We start from the raw sequence: 19,533 nt of genomic DNA, 5'->3' as shown, positions 1-19,533 counted from the left end.
TTCTGAACGCTTCTCCCACTGAAAACGCTACGCCCAGATAAACAGAGTCAACTTTTTGGGGTATAGCTGCTAAAACTTTTTCACAGAAACCCTGGTAGCTTGGAACTTGTTCTTAAGTCTAACACACTATAATTATTACTGGGCTCTTTCTATTTTGAAGATTTGATAAAGCTTATAATGAGCGCTGTATTTGATGACTCATAACAATCCCTTAGTTATACTGCTATAGACTCAGTCTACTGTAGGACAGATACACTGAGAACTCCTCCACTCCCATCTATCTCTCACTTTTTCCCCCTTTATGTATTTTTATGGCACTGTTTTATGCCATTTACTTTTATTTTTGTTTGTTGACTGTGCCTATAATCTTCTGTTTTGTCATGTCTTTCTTCTCATCTCCCAATCGATCATGGCAGATGGTTGACTCCCTCAGAGTTTATATTATAATACAGAGCACCTCGTGCTTTGTGCTACTAACACATTTTTATTCTCTAATCAACGTGTCAGGTGGGCTTGTAGGCTTATATCAGTTCAACTCCTCATATCTGTGTTACATAACAAAATACTTTTGCCAGCATTGATTACGTAGAGAAACAAAACTTTACACATCTGCTCTGCAGTCATTGCACTGCTAAATGCAGGTAGCACCAGACAGTGCACTTTATGCATGCATTGTGCTTTTTGAGTGAGTGGGTGGGTTTACAGATGTAGGAGAAACTTGCCATGATCTTATCTCTCTTTTTTTTTTTAGTTCTCTGTTTTTCATTTATTTGTTGACATGTTTTTGAATCTAAACTAAAACACTGTTGTAACATCTGGTTTTTACTCTGAATCTTTCATCTGCACAAAAAATTAAGCCATGAAAAAAACCTTAAGCTTGGCTATTAGCGAGGAGAAACAACCTGGAAAGTACAAATCTGTCTTTTAGAGCTGAAAGTCATCATGAAATTATGAAAACACTGTTACCAAAAATCCCTACCAGTAACAAACTAGTGCATCGTCAAATCAGGTAAACAGTGTTTCAGGTCAAACCCACTTTAATACAGTGTCAGCACCACCCAGCAATCAAATGCTTTTTATTTAGTTACCTTTCACTGAGGTAATCTAGTTCATGTATGAAATTTGGGAAAGTGGTTTGTCTTGTTTAGGCTCATGAAAAAAATTCCTGCTGAACACAAAAAGAAGTTTAGTACATTCAAGTTATGTAAGAACCATGAGTTGAAACGTAATGCTATTATTTTTTGCTTTGGGAACATATGCAGCAGTTCCATCATTTCTAAAAGCTTTTCTTGAATTATTTATTTTTATTTTTATTTTTATTTAATTTGCTTCACAGCTGATGACAAAACACCCAAAAGCTGCAGATCAACTTTAGCCCAACTCAGCCTCAACTCAATGAAATCAGCCAGCGCATGCATCGGGAGGCCCGTGCTGCTGACGAGTACCACAGGACAACAGGAGGTTCTTCTCTTCTCTTCTCTTCTCTTCTCTTCTCTTCTCTTCTCTTCTCTTCTCTTCTCTTCTCTTCTCTTCTCTCCTCTCCTCTCCTCTCCTCTGACACCCTTTGTGATACTTTCAGGTATGCTTGGCCTGGCCAGTCGCCTCCTTTCCAGGTGGAAAAGTTGGCCTGCAGAAGTGTGCTCAGAACAACCTGAGAGTAAAGACAGGGGATGAGTTGATGCTTCACCCAATAACAGGTCCCTTGCTTCAGGCTGAAGAGGTGGTTCTCTCTAACAGGTAAGGTTTACCTTGCTTTTATTTAAAAAAAAAAAAAAAGGAAAAAGTCTGTATACATATATTTATCATTCCAGTTTGCTCTATACTCAAAATGTTGCTAAACTACAGTAACTGTACACACAGCTGCCAGTTTAAGTACATCCAGCAACATAAATCCAGTCTAATGAGTCCTACAATATATTGTACATTAATGAAAGTTATGTTTATTTTTGTTGTTGTTCTTTTAATTCTACTGTGGTGAATACATACATATATATATATATATATATATACATATATATATATACATACATACATACTTACATACATACATACATACATACATACATACATACATACATATATATATATATATATATATATATATATATATATATATATATATATATATATATATATATATATATATATATATATATATATATATATATATATAGATAGATAGATAGATAGAAGCCTCGGCCTTCTTTCCAGCAGAAGGCCGAGGCCCCCATCTGTTGGAAACAAGATGCAACTGCAGTTCAAATGTCAGTAATCACTGAGAAGTTGAGAGAAAAATGTTTCCAGTTAGTTATCAACCACCTGAAACTTTTTTTCAGGTCAAAAGATGAAACACTAGAAACAGATGAATTCAAGGATTTCTTCCTGAGATCTCTGGGTATGTCCTTTTGCCTCATCTTCATCACCTCATCTTGTATCTGAAATATTTGAGACCTTTCAGTAGAAAGTGTGTACTTCTTACACACCTGACTTTGCATTTTTCTGTCTTTTTACTGTATAGTATATACACTAAAAAGAGTATTATGTGTTATGGCGGATAAGCTACTATACTATAAGCTATTAATATTTTGCAGAAAATGCACAAGCCTCGTTTCCCTCTCTGCTGTACAGTAAAATAAAATAAAATATCCATGCACTTTAGATTCTATGGCTTGTACTTTAATTTAATATAATCAAGCAGATGATTTCCTTTATTAGAATAACTACTATGTATTTGTCTCTCTTATATCAGCTGGGAACATTGTTCTGCCTGGGAACGTCGTTTCCTTGAGTTATTTTGGCCGCTCTTGCAGCCTTCGGGTTGAAACCATAAAAGGGGAGGACGGCGTCACCCTCCAGAGACCAGCTCCTCTCCTGGGAGCGAGTCCTGAAACTGAAGAGTCCTCTGTGATGAATTCTGTGCTGGACTCCACATCAGCTGAACTCTCCCTGCAGCTCAGCATGCTGTCTGTTGATGACAACCACGATGCAACAACAGACACACCTAGAGAGCTCGGTCCTGCAGCCAGCACTCCATGCCGACAAGCCCAGCCTCTTTCCCTTTCCTCGCAGCCTGTAGCTCCTTCCCACAACTCCCTGAATCCTTCAGCAGGTTTAGTAGACACTGCTGTGAGTCCGGAGAGCTCACTCATCTTAGAGCAGGCAGAGAAAAGCTCATCAGCACCTCCTGCTGGTGCTTTGAGTACTGACACCTTCTACTGCCTGTCATGCTCCACTAAAGTTAGATTTAAAAGCAGAGTAGGCCAAACAGATCCAGATGCAGAAGCTAAGGGGTCAAAGGTCACGTATAGCATGATTGGTGGACTCAGTAGTCAGCTGGATGTCATCAAAGAGACCATCGAACTTCCACTGAAACATCCTGAGCTGTTTTCCAAATATGGTATGTTAGATTATACCATGCTGTAAACTAACCCCCAGTGATGTCATTATGATGTGAGGTGTTACAGTTAGATTTACTGACTCTCATTAAATGTCAGATCTCTAATTTTAAGCGGTTGTCTACCACAGGGATCCCACCTCCAAGAGGAGTTCTTCTGTATGGTCCCCCGGGGACAGGAAAAACTATGATTGGACGAGCCATAGCCAGTGAAGTTGGAGCCCACATGACGGTGATAAATGGCCCAGAAATCATGAGCAAGTATGGTCATATAGCCTGAAAACTTCATGGCACCATATTTCTATCCCAGCAGATTATTTTGGGGAAAATTTACTTTGTTTCCATGACAGCAAGATTTTACTCACCACCTTACACATGATCCAAAGCCACAGATTAAATGAGGAAAGTTTATTCACTGAATTAAAGAAGCGTGTTGTCTCATTTCTTTGCAGATTTTACGGTGAAACAGAAGCAAGACTGAGACAAATATTCACAGAAGCGTCTCAGAGGTAAGTTTTCGCTGAGCTGCCTATACTCATAAAGATAGTATGTCACTTTTAGTTCTGTGTATGCAAATCTCTAAATTCTCTTTTTTATGTTAAATTACATTATTATATTCATAAACGTGCAGAGGTCTCTCACAGTTGATGTGGAACTATCATATTTATCATTCATACTGGGACATAGGTTAAAAATGAAAAGCAAAATCCAGCAAAGACCTCACAAAGGACATCTAATCCTTCATTTGATCCACCTTCTAGTCTGCAAGGCTTCATCAGAAATGGTCTCAGTGGGATGATGTCGCCATCTTCCTGTCTGTTTTAAAAAGAGGAAGGGAAACATGAAATGAAGACCGAAGCGTGCCTAACTGCACAAGATTGGCACCAGGTCTTATGGAGTGATAAATCCAAATTTCACAGTTTTGGTTCAAGTCATTGTCAGTGTGTAGAGACGAGGTTAGGAGAGAAGTATGGTCATGTGTAAAACGTGGTGCCGATTCTGTCATGGTTCAGAGCTGCAGTTCAGCCAGTGATGTTGGAGATCCTGTCAAAATTGATGGAATTATGAAAACAGAAAAGTACTGTCAGATTTTGAGCCACTGTACAACACCATCTGAGAAGCTTCTGATTAGCATTAGCTTCATTTTTGAATACGACAGTGATCCCAAACACACTGCCTATGCTGTAAAAACTTACCTGGATAGAAAAAACACAGTGGAACAGTCATGGACTAAATATGCACCTAAATATCACTGAAGCAGTGTGGGATCATCTTGATACAGATTGGATGAAAAAGGAAGCGACATCCAAAGAAGAGCTTTGAAGTTTCTTCAGGTAGCCTGCAGAACCATTTCTAAAGACACATTAAAGAAAATACGAGAAAGCTTGACCATGATGAAGAATAAAGATGGACACATCAAATAATGACTTCTATGTCAAAAAATTGCCTAAAGAGTCAATATTTTGCCCTCTGCGCAGTATTTCCATTTACGTTTTCACATGTTTCAATAAATCAATGTGCTTCTCACATTTGACTTGGTTTGATAGGCAGCCTGCGATCATCTTCATTGACGAGCTGGATGCTTTGTGCCCAAAGCGAGAGGGAGCTCAGAATGAGGTGGAGAAACGAGTTGTTGCCTCTCTTCTGACTCTGATGGATGGGATTGGTTCAGTAAGTATCCGAGTAATTGTACTCTACTATGGCAATAATGTTTTCCGCATTAAACTAAAGGCAGCTCTTTTGAGCATAACCTTATATGCTGTTAAGGTTTTTTTTAAGTTTGAGTTTTTTGGCACCTCACTGAGTCATCTTCTCTGAATTTTGCCAGCCTGCAGCACATAAAGGATGCTCACATTTCTTCTCTTTATACATGAATACAACAGTCTGTTTTACATTAGCATGATTATTGCTAGAAGGCTGGGATTAAACTGAGCAGTAACTGCTTGTTCAGTAGACACATGTCTTTATACTTTGTCTTTCCGCAGCCAAACGTGGCTCCATCCTAATATGCCCTCATTGCAAATACAGATTGTCATGCAGAAACCATCTCTGCGTGCTGGACGCCCTTCAGACACTATGGGTTGCATCTCTCGGGTGCCATTTGTCCTCTGAGCTCTGTGTTAGTGCCTGATGAGAAAAAGGATGATTCCCCCACACACCCCCAGTGGGAGTCTGGGAAAGAAATCACCCAAGGCTGCCATGAGCTGACAATTTGCCGTAACTTTATCAGCAAACTAAATCTTCCCGTCCCCAGGCAGAGAAGGCCGCGGTGTGGATTGGTGATACTGCACAGATACACCAACTCCCTTCTTGCTCCCAGCTCCTGTCTGTTTTCCAAACCAAGGTCATCATTGCTGATTGGTTTGTGGAATGTGGAGAAAGCACTTCCTGCTCCACGGCATTCTTCCTTGCACTGTAATTTATTTGTGTTTCAACTCTGTCTCCAGTGTTAAAAGGTGGAAAAAGTTTTTCCCATCTTGCAGGCAAACCACCCCAGGAAACGCAGAAGTGAGCCAGGTTTAGCATCAGGCTGGGGTCAGAAAATCTCTCAAGCTTTGAAAAATGTCCTCGACATATGAAATACTAAAAGCCAGCGGGCTGAGTTTGACAAGTGGACTTAAACTTGAACTGATGACCACTAAATTTGACCTAATCTAAGAGTGTGGGTGCCACAAGCTGCCGTGCACCTGGGCAGATTAAACAACGAAACTTTACTGCATTATTGAAAACTACCCCTTTGTGTGAATGTATTTAACAGAAACATTTTATTTGCATTATTTATATTCCATGCGCTATAATTTTAAATTGTGAGTCTCCTACAGTTGCTCTGTATGATTCGAGGTTTTTTTAAAAAACTTTTTTTCTTATTCTGTACCTTGTTGTGGCCCCAGAGTTCATCCACTGTATGAAAGGGATCAGTTTTAGCTTCCTTCTTGCTCCTTTTAAGGTAACTTTCTTCTGTTTGAGTGCATCAATGGGAGATTTGAACAACAGGTGGGTGGAGTCTCTGTGCTCACAGCTAGAGCTGGTTGCCTGAGATATCTCAACAGGTTTATGTGATCTGATTTACTGTTAGTGTGGGTGCCATCATGGCCTGGTCTCAATAATGAAAGATATTGGATCTCAGTAGTAAATAAACAAAATACTCTGAAACTGCGGCATTTAGATCACTCTGGCCTTTTTGGTTTATAATGGTTATTTTTACATAGGCTGACTTTATGATTTGAAACTTTAGTCATGTTTGGTGTGAACATTCAGAATTGTAATAGTTTATATACGACATAAAATGAGAAATGCAAAAGGGCTACTTTAAATTGCCATCTCTTCTCATACAGAATATAAAAAACACACAAAAAATTGATTGTCAAACACATCACAGTGTTAATTAACCAGATCACTTGAACAACAGAATATACATACCAACTGTGTGAGTCAAGCTTTAAATGACTTTTAGTTCATCAATTAACATTTGCTGAGCAGGTCTTACTATGAAATTACTATGTTGTTATCTCAGAATTAGCTGATCCAACTTTCTTCTCTTTGTAGGAGGGTCACTCAGGTCAGCTGCTGGTCCTTGGGGCCACAAACCGACCCCAAGCCATTGATCCTGCTCTGCGCAGGCCGGGACGCTTTGACAAAGAGCTGGAGGTACATACTATCAGAGAGACTGCAGTGTGTTTCCAATCAACGTCACGCTGTTTGTGAAGAATTGCTACTTAATTGCGCAACTTTCTTCTGAGGCTCTGAGTACGTGGACAGAGTACAAAAAATGTGGTATACAAATCGCTGTTCTGTGTTGATTTCGTGACGGCAGGTCGGAGTTCCTGGTGCTGCAGAGCGGGCAGATATTTTGCAGAAGCAGCTGAAATGCGTGCCGTGCAGCGCCACCGAGGAGGAGCTGACGCAGCTGGCAGACGCCGCTCACGGTTACGTAGGAGCAGATCTCGCAGCTGTTGGCAAAGAAGCGGGCAAGTAAACACTGCTTTGCTCTCTTTTAGAGAGTTGAAATGTTTGTTTCCAAGTTGTAAGAACCTAATAGCACACAAAAACATTTTGGATTATTGGTGTGGCTACGCCTTTATTTACATATCTACTGATATCTGTCAGGCCAAAAAAAAGCTGGATATTTTCAAGCGTTAGACTCTGATTTGAAATATCATTCCCAGATTTGTAGCTGTAGCTTTTGATAGTCATGTAAACTGTTGCTCATAATGTCACGGAAACCAAGGACATCTATGGCCACTCAAAGCAGCTGTTAAGAAACACCAGTGCTTCTCTTTGCATTGATTTCCTCTTTGCACTTCATGAAAACAACATAATTTAGGAAAACAAAACACAGTTGCATATGGCAACCGGCCCAGAATTGCTCTCCATCTTTTTGTAGTTTAGTTTGCCCCGTGGGCTGAGGTATCTGACCAACAAACAATAGTGATTGACAGTTTGTTATTGAGCTCTAGGTGCATTCTAGGCCTCATGTTGTTTTTCCCTCTCTCGCTTGACCTTTGTTTTCCTTGTAAAATGTCGCCCAGACCACAATAACTTGTGAATTATTTCCATCTAAATTATTTTTACCAATTTTTGAGACATTTTCTTGGAGTGCCTGACATGCCCACAGCTCCTTTGAACACACAGGTCAAGCATCCTTTGATATTTGCCAGAGAGGAAGTTGGGAGTTTCAGCGGTTTCTCTCACTGGGATCCAAATACCACAAAAACCACCACTTGTTGTGAAATTCCTGTGCCCCCTCACCCCTAGCACCACAAACCATCCCACCTCATATCCCTGAGGACAAACACACTGGCTTATATACATGTGTATCTGCCCTGCATGTCCTTGATTGTGGGGGTATATGTGATTGTTTGAGCACATGCTTATTTGTTTTTCTGTGGAAGTGTGTGTATGTGACCCCATATGCCTCCTGGGTGGTCCCACCGCCGGGGTATGTGGCGTATTGCCTTTCCAGCTACGGAGGGAGTTGGGCTGCTGTGTGGAAGCATTCCGGCAATGAGCGTAATTTACTGTCCGCAGAGGGCCAGACGTGACTGGCAGCGTTTTCTGAGAAACCCCCACATGCCCCCGAGGGAGACAACAACTTCCCCAACCCCGCTCGACACCGCTAGTTTCCCCAAAATCTCCAAACCAAAATCACAAGACCGATAAAAGCCCTTGCAACAAAAAAGCCACAGGAGAACTCTTAATGCACTCATGACTTCTTTCTTTCATTTTACCGCTTGAGATAAAATATAAATTCAGTTACAGATGCTTGGTTAGAGTACGAGGCATCTATAGCTAAAGCGCTCTCAGACATTCACCGGAAATTTGGGGCTGAGTCTAAAGTTCAAACTGATAAATATCAGTCTAGATTTAACACCATCATAGATTTATCTCATTCATGCCATCTTTTAACTGGCTGTCAATGCAGCAAATAGGAGCATGGCATGACTCCAGCATGTGATTTGGTCACAGTGGTCCTTTCCCATTTTGTGTGATAACTCCAATATAATTTCCCATGATACACCTTTCTGTTAGGGGAGGATTTTACTGTATAACACGTTTTCCGGGATTGTAATGCAACTGTAACTGAAAGGAAGTAGTGGCAGTTTATCTAGTAAAATCCAAAGTGCTCTATGGTGCACTAAAAAACAATCACCTTACTGTAGTCATGAAAAAGAGCAAGAACCTTACCCGATTTAAGTTTGGCTAATCTCCCCTTTAGGGCTGCCACAAACGATTATTTTGATAGTCAACTAGTCACCGATTATTTTTTCCATGAGTCGACTAATCAGATCATGCGTCCATTGGATGTAAAACCTACAGCTTATTGCACCAGCATGCATCTGCTCTTATATAACTATCATTAGCTTACAGCTTTAACTGTTTAAGGTATGTGCTAACTAAAAATAAAGACAAGATGATAGTTTATTAAATTGTAATGAAATTAGCAGATTGTCTTGGTGGAGTTTAATAAGCGCAGCCGTCTGCTCCTTGCTATCTAAAATATAACAGGACAGGAGTATATAGGGTTGCCAACTCCCTGAAAAATAAATAAGGGACACCTCGTGGCCAGGGCCGGGCGACCCAGTTGTCTTCACCCTTCCCAGTGTGGTGAATTTTCTAGCTCTTTTTTTGTGTGTGAAATTATTTTTTTAACCATTTGACTTGAAGTTGATTTAAGTAGATGTGTATTCTTTGTGATATGAACACATGTGAAACAAATGATCATTTAGCCATTTATTTTTAGCTCAAAATGACAACATTAACACGATAAAACAGGTCTCCTTCTTAAACAGAAGCCTGTCATGCTTAACTTTTGAGAATATAAGTAAATCTTTCTTTAAAAGAACTCTGTCCTGCTTAACTTAAAATAATAGAAAACAATAGAAAGAAAAACATTCTTGTAACAGTGCACATTTAGTGCATTTAGTACAATTGGCTTCAGTTGAGGTATTATTTCAGCTTTTCTAAAGCTAATCAGCTGCTCCTGTTTGTAAACCCACTTGCTCCCATGATTACGCATCTTAACTCATCATCATTATTCATCTATGTATTACTTTTATGTATTAGTCATCTATTTGTTGTAATCATCTATTCTTGCAGTTGTTTATTACACAAAATAAATTATATTATCACACTTCTGGCCACATAGCGCTGATATTCACTGCACATGCCCATATTAACTTTTTCCAGCCAGGTGTTTTCCTTTGCCCATTCTTCCCTTTCTCTGAGGGGAACAAACATTGCTGCTCTAATGCTGGGCTTACACTGTGCAGTTTTAGGCCCATTTTGAGCCGATTTTTTGAGTGATCGGACCGATTTTGGCCTTCATCGTGCATCGTGTAGTATACGTGGGGTAACGAGAAGTGATTAACACCTCACGACCAGCTCCCGATCATCAATCGCTCGTGAGGGTCTCACCACAGCCGCTCACACTGCTCGCGCGCAAACACGTAAACGTTGGTGTAAAAGATGGAGCAGCACGGCTGTGCAGCCTGTGATCTGGACACAAGCGATGGAGGCACAACTTGTAGAACTTTGGAAAGCTCATCCGAGCCTTTTCGATGTGGCATCACAAAATTATCACGACCACAACAACCATGAAAATAGTTGGATTTACATTGCTGCTCAGTCACAGCTGCCCGATCAATGTTTTTCATTAGCAATTTAGCAAAGTTGATGGTGGTGGTGTGCGTGTCTGTGTGAGTGAAAGACGGAGAGAGAGAGCGCGACAGATTTTCTGTTATAACCTTCATTTTATGGAGGCACAGTGTGAGCACTCAGGTCGCATCAGAGCATCGGGCGGTATAGTGTGAGACCTGCATCGTGACCTACCAACTGCGAGTCAATCGTGCAGTTTGAGCAGGAGCTGAATAACGTGACTGAAAAAAATTGCACAGTGTCTGCCCAGCTTTAGGTTTACTGTCGTCCGAGACTTGCACCGCAGTGTCTGCGTTTGTTTCCCTGTTGGCCATGCTTCTTGTTGTGGTCATTTGTTGTCTTCCGGTATTTTCTCCGTAAGCGACCTTTCCTCGACCAATGAGATGAGTGGTAATCTGAATTGTCATACTCGTAAGTGTGCTGTCAGCTCATTGGTCACAAAGCAGGAGAGGGGCTGGGAATTATGTTTTCAAACAAAGCGTTAATTCCATTAAAAGTTATAGACTACTTTTGATTCTCACTGTATTACGGGACAAAGTGCGTCCCTTATTAGCTCAATACGGGACGTGTACTTTTGTTTCGAAATACGGGACGATTCCGTATTTTAAGGGACGGTTGGCAACCCTAGGAGTATAGAGTATCTCACACTTCTGATAATCAGCTGTCTGCTTGACATTTATCCAGCTGTGTAAAAACTATAACTTTAATCTCAGCCAAACCAATTTAATCAGGAACAAATAAAATACTGAAAAAAGCCAAACAATAACATTTTAAGTTATGTAAGTGACTTATATATCATGTTTAACCTGAGTAGCGAAAGACTGGTGGGTTTGAAAACGATTTGCCAGGAGTCCGGTGTTCTCACCGGCTCTACTGAGCCTTGAACCCCGGCTAGCTATCGAGCTAGTGGGTAACAGACGTCTCTGAAAACGTCGGAGCGCTTTTGAAAATATGTGGTGTCTTGATAAACCAAGCAGATATTTGAAGTTTACACAGTTACATTCTCACCTGAAAATATGTTAAACGTTTATTTTGTGACCCAGAAAGAATAATAAGAGTAACATGAAAACTAACTAGCTGCCCCATTGTTGGAAACTGAGCAGGACCGCACGGTTCCTGAATTTGGACACAGCTACGATACCGGACGCTGCTTCTTCTTCTTCGGGGTTTAACGGCAGCTGGCATCCTTGTACATGCAGTGCTGCCATCTTCTGTTTCAGTCCGTTATTACACTCTTAAATCCTACTACTTATTCCTGCGTCTTTTGGGATCTTACAAAGCTTCAAACGAGGCGTCGACTATTAAATTAGTCGTCGACAATTTTAATAGGCAACGTAATCGTGACTAGTCGACTAATCATGGCAGCCCTACTCCCTTTTAAGGTTGTCTCCTTGTGCATCTCTGGACTGCTTTCAGTGCAATTTCTATTTTTAGATTCCTCTGCGTGTTAACTATTCTGTCCACTTGCAAATTTAACTTTGAGATTTATGTGTCAAACTAACTGAAGCAGACGTTTACTGGAACATGACTTCTACTGTAACATCCTGAGATCTCTGTGGGGGGATTATTTGGTGCAACTGACCTCCACTGTGGCTGGTGCCAGCGTGGCATTTTATGCCAGTTCACACCACTGAAATCTTACACACACCCCATTCATCAAATTTAACTACCAAGTGACTTCACTGTGAGTTGAATCACAGAATGTCAGAACAGGACTTTTAATGAGCAAAAAAAGGTGACCAGATCTAAGATAGTTTCGCTTTTCTTTGAACAGAGTTGCATATACCTTTTTTATGTGATAATGCCCAGATTCCTATTTCATATGTATAAATGAAGGCAAAACTGTCTGCTGTATGCACCGCAATCTTGTTTTGTGATTGCCCCCATCTAAAAATTTTATTTCAAATTTACAAGTATTTATACATTAATCAGTTGTACAGTTTATTTGCAAGTTGCAGATTATTTTCAGTAAAAATCCAAACCACATTACCGTTATCCCTATAAATTGCTTGGATACATATAAATAGACACATAAAGCCATAGAAAACATAGACACATGAACTCGCAAGCTGATATCTGTTTTTTCCTATTTTGCTTTGTACCGAAAGGAACAAAAGAGGCATAAAAACACATCAAATCGGAACTGCAGTTGTTTCCTCGTGCTGCTCAGGTAACAATGAGCTGCTGAGGAAGCATACACTCTGATGTACCGCTTCCTGAAAAATAAAATTGAGGGAACATATATCATGGCGAGCCCAATATACTCTGGTCACGCGAAAGATCCACCTTGCACAGCTGCATTAAAGCATCCACGCGTACGGACTTGTGGCTTCTATAATGGATGCAGTCACAAACACATGCACATTATCCTGCCTTTTAAATAATTCCAGTCTCTTTAATGAAAGACTATTTACATGAGCTGTTCATATGTTAGGAAAGTCAAAGGGTTTGTGTGTGTGTGTTTGATTCTTTTGTGTGTGGATAAGAATGCATGGAAATCTTGATGTCATTAGGGAAATTGTTGTTTGTCCACTCTGAATTATACTGAGCCCCAGAAACTTCTTGACGACAGATGTGTTATATAATGAGCACTTAATTACAGTCGATCACGGATCTGCCAGTTTTTAAAGCATTGTAATGCATGAGCACGCTCATGCCAGATGTATTAAAGTGCGATTCACTTAGGTCACCTGAAATCCCTTTTTAAGCTTCCACCGAATGCACAAATTATGAAGAAAAACTGTGCTTTACATCACGGGCACTGACCAATGGAATTCAGGTTAAACTTAATGAAAGAAGCATTTTTAAACCTGGGGGTGAAAAAACAAGAATGCATCAAAGTATTGAGAAGGCATCATGATGCTTCTCTGACTGCTGTACACACATATTTATTCTTTAATTGCAAAAGAAAATACTGAACTATTTTTGAGAAAGGTCTGATTTAAAACAGTTCAACTCTGGGTAATAAAAAAGTTTAAAACATCGCAGAAAGATGCCGCTGAAGTAAAAGTACATAAAATGTAACTTGTTGGGGAAAGAATTTCTCCTGTTTCTGATTGTTCTTACATCAGCCTACATGCACTAAACAGGCAATCTGGATGGCATCCTGTTTAATTAACTCTATAGATATGCAATATTTTTTTTTTTTATCAGTTTTATGCTGTTTTCAGGGAGTTGTCAGTTTGGAGCTCTTCTTTACTGAATGTATAATGTGCTAAGAAGCCAATCTCTGATTTTACTTTGCACAAACTTTAAATTAAGGTAAGAGGTTGTCATCATTCATCATCGGTTGTCTGTCATTTAAGACACAAATGGGTGAAAAATAAATGAATGTCTAAGCAAGCTATTGCCTGACTGAAAGCCTCGTGAAGTGTTCACGTGGGCTAAGACTGACATGCATTATTGTTAAAATAGTCTTCATTTTCTACAGTTAGAATTCATGCTCCCTTTACAGTAATAGAATTTGACATTCATGTACTGTTTGCACACTGTTTAGGGGGACAGAAGTCCCTCTAAAAAAGTGAAAGTCAGAAGAAGTAGAATTAAAGCTGAACATTTCAAAACTAAGTACTTGATTACATTTCACCATCCTCTCATTGCCAGTAACAAAAAATATCAAACCCCTTGAAAACCCTAAATGAAACCTCTTAACTGTAGCAACTGTGAATGAGGACCTCTCATGGTCAAATGCTGTATAGCTGTGCAGGTACAGTCAAGCGTAGCTGCCAGTTCATGTGGAGTCAGCATGGAGCGTAACCAGACTGAGCTCTGTTTAGATACAAAGATCTGATTTTTATCTGCAGGGTGAAAATAGCTGAATGGTTCCTTCTTAAATGTTTTGTTGAGTTCTTGTCCAAATTTACATCTGAGGATATATTTTTTTCTCTAATCTTCCGAAGTGAGAATCCCCGAGTTAGAATTTGCAAGTTCATTAGCCAAACGACTCGCAATCCTTTAAACTAATTATCTCCTTTCCCTCCTCTTTTAAATTTGGGATTTCTGAATCAAACTTTTTTCTGTCCGCGGTTCTCTCCCTGTTGACAACGTGGCCTTCATCATAGTTTCATTGATGTTGACAGATTCATGTACACATTAAGAAGATCTGCTGGACTGAGTTAGTCACAGCAGAAAAATGTCCATGCTGCACGCCTATAACTCTGTGTATGAGCATTTTTCTGACAGCTTTTCTGTTGCATCTGTCGCTCCTCATCACATCATTCTGACTGTGACTTCATGTCAGACATGTGTCAGCATGCACATTCTTGCAGGACAGGTTAACTTAGATGGAGACATTACACAAGTCCCAGATTTGTTTCTTGTTAGCTGCAGGAGCAGTTCCATGTTTGAGCTGAGTGTAGTTGAAGTTCTATAATAGAAAAGATTTGCTTTAAAACACATGCAAAACATCCATTTTCACAACTAATATGCATTTTTAAAGACATTTAAATGAAGCTTCCATTATCCAAATGTATTATAATAGAGCATGTGACACACCCAAAATTAACTATTAAGAGCTGATGAGTCAACATTTTGACTGGTTGCTTGTACAGACAGATTCACTTTTTATATTTCTATTTCACAATAGATCAAATTGAATTAAAATAAATGTTAAAATTGGAGGAAAAAAGGGATCTGGGTGTAGGTCTCCTATGTCCAAGATAAATTTGATGGCTCATGTTTCCTAGTTTATCACATTAAATATGTCCTCTCTGTATAAAAGCTCAGTGCAGCCCATCTGAGATTGTGCACTAGTTTGTGAATTCTCTTTTTGGAGCCTCATTTTGTAGCTAGCAAGTTTGGTAGCCTGCTAGACCTTAATAGACACAATAAAGTAAAACTTTTACTCACCAAATGTAAGAGTGCATATCCTGCCCCGTCTCCCTCCCCTCAGCCCCACCTGGTCGCTGCAGATGGCTGCCCCTTCCTGATCCTGGTTCTGCTGGGGGATTCTTCCTGTTAAAAGAGTTTTTCCTTCCCACTGTTGCCAAGTGCTCACTTGTGGGGAGGTTGTCTTGATTTTTAGGATTTTGTCTCTGTTATTGTAGAGTCTTTACCTCACAGTACTAAGTTCCTTCAGGTGGCTGTTGTTGTGGTTTGGTGCCATACAAACACAATTGGATTGAAAATGCTTTTTTTTTACTTGTTTTACGTTTAACTTGGCTGCAAGTCATATTTTCTCAGATAGTTCCTCTGAAAAATGTGCCAAAAAACTGCTGATTGTCAGTATCCATCAGTCGTATTTCAGTTATTATGAAGGGAGAAAGTAGTTTTAGAGGAAAAAAACAAAAGGGTATTGTACCAGATTGTAAACATCTTTTATTTCAGTTTTAAATTTGAGCATATAAATATGGGAGTGCATGGGGACTGACTTGCTTTCCTGGTTAGCCTCAAGGAATTGCAGGTTTTAGGCCAAAATTATAAAATTTTTATAAATTTATGTAAGAATAAACCTTAGCTGGCAGAACCTGCACATTTAATTAATTAGCAATATGCATAAATTGTATATAGAATAAAAGAAGGAGCAACGGTCAAATAGGGTTGCGTGTCTTTACAGTGTAGGATGCTTTCTTATGTTTTGTTACAAGATCCCTGACAAAAGCTTCCTCCAGTATAACCACAAATGCGCTGAGTTCTAGTGTTCATATTTCCCTAAATGTTACTTTGACCGTGTTTCCAGCCCACCAGAGATTATGCAAAACAGCTTTTTCATAATGAATCCCCCTAGGTGTTCTGCGTGGTATTGGAAGCTGCCATGTGGTCTCGCGGAGCCTCACAGACTCCGGGCGTCTCTCTGTCGTCCTGTTGGTGTTCAACTGATCCCGGTGCTGGCAGATGACTCATTTCCACAGTCTAAACAGTGCAAATTGCGTGTGTGAGTGTGCACGTCTATTTGAACGTGTGTATGCCGGTGCATGCTTGTTTGGTTTGTGCCACATCCGGACCCACTGTTTACAAGCCTCTCTAAACAGGGGAAGCCTGCTGGAGCAAAAAGGGCCAGTAAAATTGATTATATGGAATAATAAACACAAAATGCACCACTGTGTCAGCTGAAAGCTTTTTGGTTAGCCTGCTATTTGACGGCAAAGATCAGGCTCGATATTTAACAACTCAAACTTTAGCAACTAAATGGCCTAAATGATTTACACGGGAAATGTGCAAAGTGATTTGGCCAACACGCTTAGTGAAAATCCCCTAAACCTAAATATTCAGCACTTGAGCGTTTTTAAACCCAAACCATTGATCTTCCTGGCCATGAGACACAGGAAATGGGGACTAGAGGTTACTCCGCTCTGTAGAAACGAGGAAGAAAAACGGCAGCAAAAACCAGCAGAGTTTTGTGTGTTTGACATAAATTTTGCCGTGGAAGACTAAATGGGCCAAACAGTGCTAAATGCTCACTGATGTTTACAGCGGCAGCATTGCCTTATAAAGTGCCTTTCCCAAGTCATCTGTCCTTTTAAAGACACTTCAGGGATTTCAGTACAGGTCACATAAATATCAGTCGGATCAGCATGGGAGGTTTATTTGAGGCCCCTGTTTATAAAATCCGGAAATGTGCTGCTTGTGCTCCTAAAACCCGACACATACCTTTTCCCAGTGACAGTGATGTGTGTGTGTGTGTGTCTGTGTGTTTGTGTGTGTACTTCAAGAGCACATATTATTGCTGTGTTTCAGTTCCGGGAACAGATGTTGGGTATTGTAAATACAGGTGCATAGAGTGCTCCGGAAGCCCCGGCGAGTAATGAAAACGTTCCTGTGGTTTTTTGTGATGGTGTAATGCTCAAAGTATTTTGCAATCATTCGAGGCCGGCCTTGCTGGTGAGCTTCAGGTCAACCTCATTGGTTTTCAGTGCAGCAGCACACAATGCACCGTAACACAAAAACATAGCTCTGATTATTCTGTGTTGAAATGTCGAATGCAGTGTTGATATGCGAGTACACTTCTGTTGTTGGTGATGATCTGCTCTCCCTGATGCTCTCTCTGTGTCAGGTTTCCCTTTTTTAATCTTCCATGCTGGAATGTTTAACCTCTACCCACATAACTCTTGTGTTTCTTCCTCTCTGAATGTCGAGGGAAAGTTTCGAACATTGTATTGAGTGGACTTGTAGTTGCATGAACAAAAAGCTTGTATTGAAAACCTGCTCAAATGTTCAAAGTAGAAACTTTGGGGTTTTCAAGGTTTTTAGAAGTTGACAGAGGTTGTTCATGAACATCAAGGGTGCTGCACAAGTCTTTGCAGACAGTCATTTACATGCTGTGGCTGTGCACGATCACCAGGTGGCAGTATCAAAAATATGTGGAACAATTAGCATTGCTACTTTTATTTATCCTTGTGCTTGTTTTAAACACTCCCCTCGAGTGTTAAAAGCAGTGTAAACTTTCCACCGTAGCTGCTCTCTGTGCTTCTAAGCTTCCGATGAGTTTTTTTTTTCACACGTCTTTGTGTTGAACTCGGCTGACACTTTCTGTCTTCGTCAAGCCAACTTTTCACTTAAGAAGTAGTCTAACTATGCTTAACGTCATCTCTTTTACTGCTGTTTTTTTAAGACTGCATGCTGACGTGTCTGTATTGACTACGTAGTCCTGGCTACCCATAGTCCTCGACTCTGCACAGTCAAAGACTCTGTCCCTCAAAGGTGACCCATAAAGTGGCTTTGCCTGCTTTTCTGCTAGTAGAATTGAGCTATCATTAAAATGACCTTTGCAATATTCATGGGATGGCATAAATCTTTATGATACTTTAATTGCCTTCAATTTTGCAGAAACAGATTCGTCATAAACTAGCTGCTCTTTCACCCTTTGCGATTGGAAATACTATTATAGTATTAGGACAGTGTTTCAGATTTCTGGTTGTCTCAATATATAGACGCACATAAACTGCTTAACTTCACTACATTCTCTGCATCCTACTGTTTAATAGAAGTTTTTGATTTTTTTTATTACTTGTTGGCTGTTGTAACTTAGTGTTAGCTCCAAAATAATCTAATGCATATCTTATCTTGATGTTTTTTCTGGCCACTTCACATGTTAAAGTGTCTCCAAGTAATGTTTGGTATTCAGATGTTTGATTCTGTTGTTGACAGATCAGTTTGGTGTGAGCATCAAAGGATGTGACCCCTGAAAAGAAGGCCTTGATTTGGGGCAAGGTCTGTTTTGGACGGATGCAATTAAGATTGTGCCCCTGGGAAGGGGAAAAAACCCAAATAATCGCTCTCCTCTGTTTTTTTCCCAATGCCAGCTCTGGGAAATGAGGTCTTCTCTCACTTCCATACCTACTTTAGGCCCTGGTGTGATGTTTTGCAAATGTGCATTCTTGTACATTTAGGAGGCCCCCTTTTCTTTCAATTCCCTGTGGACCCTTAGTGAATGTGAAGCATTCTGGAAAACAGGAGTGCAAGGAAAAAAAGGAAAGAAAGGAATAGGGAAATGAGTCCACAGAAGGTTCAGATTAAATTGTGTTGTGTTGCTTCTTCTTTTTTTCCCCTCTTCTCCTCCCATCGGATGTTTTCATAACTAAACCAAATGTGTGCTTGAAGTCAGCCAAGAGAATCCCTAAAGCAAAATGTTAAAGTCAAATTGTTGAATCAAGTTTCCGCCGCCCTCTGGGCTTCCAGGCTGCATTTGAAGCTCTGCGCCTTCTGAACTCTGTTTTCCCTTCGGCCAGACGATTCTCTGCAAAGCCTTTCGTTGCCTCTGGCAGAGTGTTACATTTAATCCAGACAGTTTCGAATGATTTTTGATGAAACATTTATTAAACATATGTCAGCTATGTTATTTTTTTTCTTTTCTTTTCAGTGCTTGTATGCAGCCACACCACTAACTGGAAGCTTTAACATTAGCTGTCTGTCAAAGCTTATTGCAGATGATGAGCGTTTCACTTTAGCTGCTGGACAGAGGATTGAAACGTGGTGACAAAAGCTTCACAGAAATGTGCAGAAAAATCTGATGTTAATGACCTTGCAGAAAGTGAAGTATGAAGGCA

General features: G+C 40.1%; 1 protein-coding gene across 2 annotated transcripts in view; it reads left to right on the top strand.

The window, feature by feature from the left end:
* afg2a (AAA ATPase AFG2A) overlaps positions 1 to 19,533 on the top strand; it is a 111,486-nt gene that overhangs the window by 1,163 nt on the left and 90,790 nt on the right. For both annotated transcript variants that reach the window (XR_015124414.1, XM_086258971.1), the window contains exons 2-10: positions 1,337 to 1,461; positions 1,580 to 1,737; positions 2,337 to 2,395; positions 2,750 to 3,397; positions 3,526 to 3,655; positions 3,847 to 3,903; positions 4,942 to 5,065; positions 6,941 to 7,042; positions 7,209 to 7,362. Coding sequence is in view for 1 of the 2 variants with exons in the window: in XM_086258971.1 (XP_086115097.1) it covers positions 1,337 to 1,461; positions 1,580 to 1,737; positions 2,337 to 2,395; positions 2,750 to 3,397; positions 3,526 to 3,655; positions 3,847 to 3,903; positions 4,942 to 5,065; positions 6,941 to 7,042; positions 7,209 to 7,362 (1,557 nt within the window). In the remaining variant the exon portion in view is untranslated. The remainder of the gene's footprint in view (positions 1 to 1,336; positions 1,462 to 1,579; positions 1,738 to 2,336; positions 2,396 to 2,749; positions 3,398 to 3,525; positions 3,656 to 3,846; positions 3,904 to 4,941; positions 5,066 to 6,940; positions 7,043 to 7,208; positions 7,363 to 19,533) is intronic.

Source organism: Aulonocara sp. 'chitande type north' Nkhata Bay, linkage group LG2 (assembly GCF_057382095.1).
Source record: "Aulonocara sp. 'chitande type north' Nkhata Bay isolate Kocher_YH1m ecotype deep benthic linkage group LG2, A_spYH_male_GT1.1, whole genome shotgun sequence".
NCBI classification, from domain to species: domain Eukaryota; kingdom Metazoa; phylum Chordata; class Actinopteri; order Cichliformes; family Cichlidae; genus Aulonocara; species Aulonocara sp. 'chitande type north' Nkhata Bay.
Note: the sequence above shows the minus strand (reverse complement) of the source record. Positions and strands in the feature narration are given on the sequence as shown.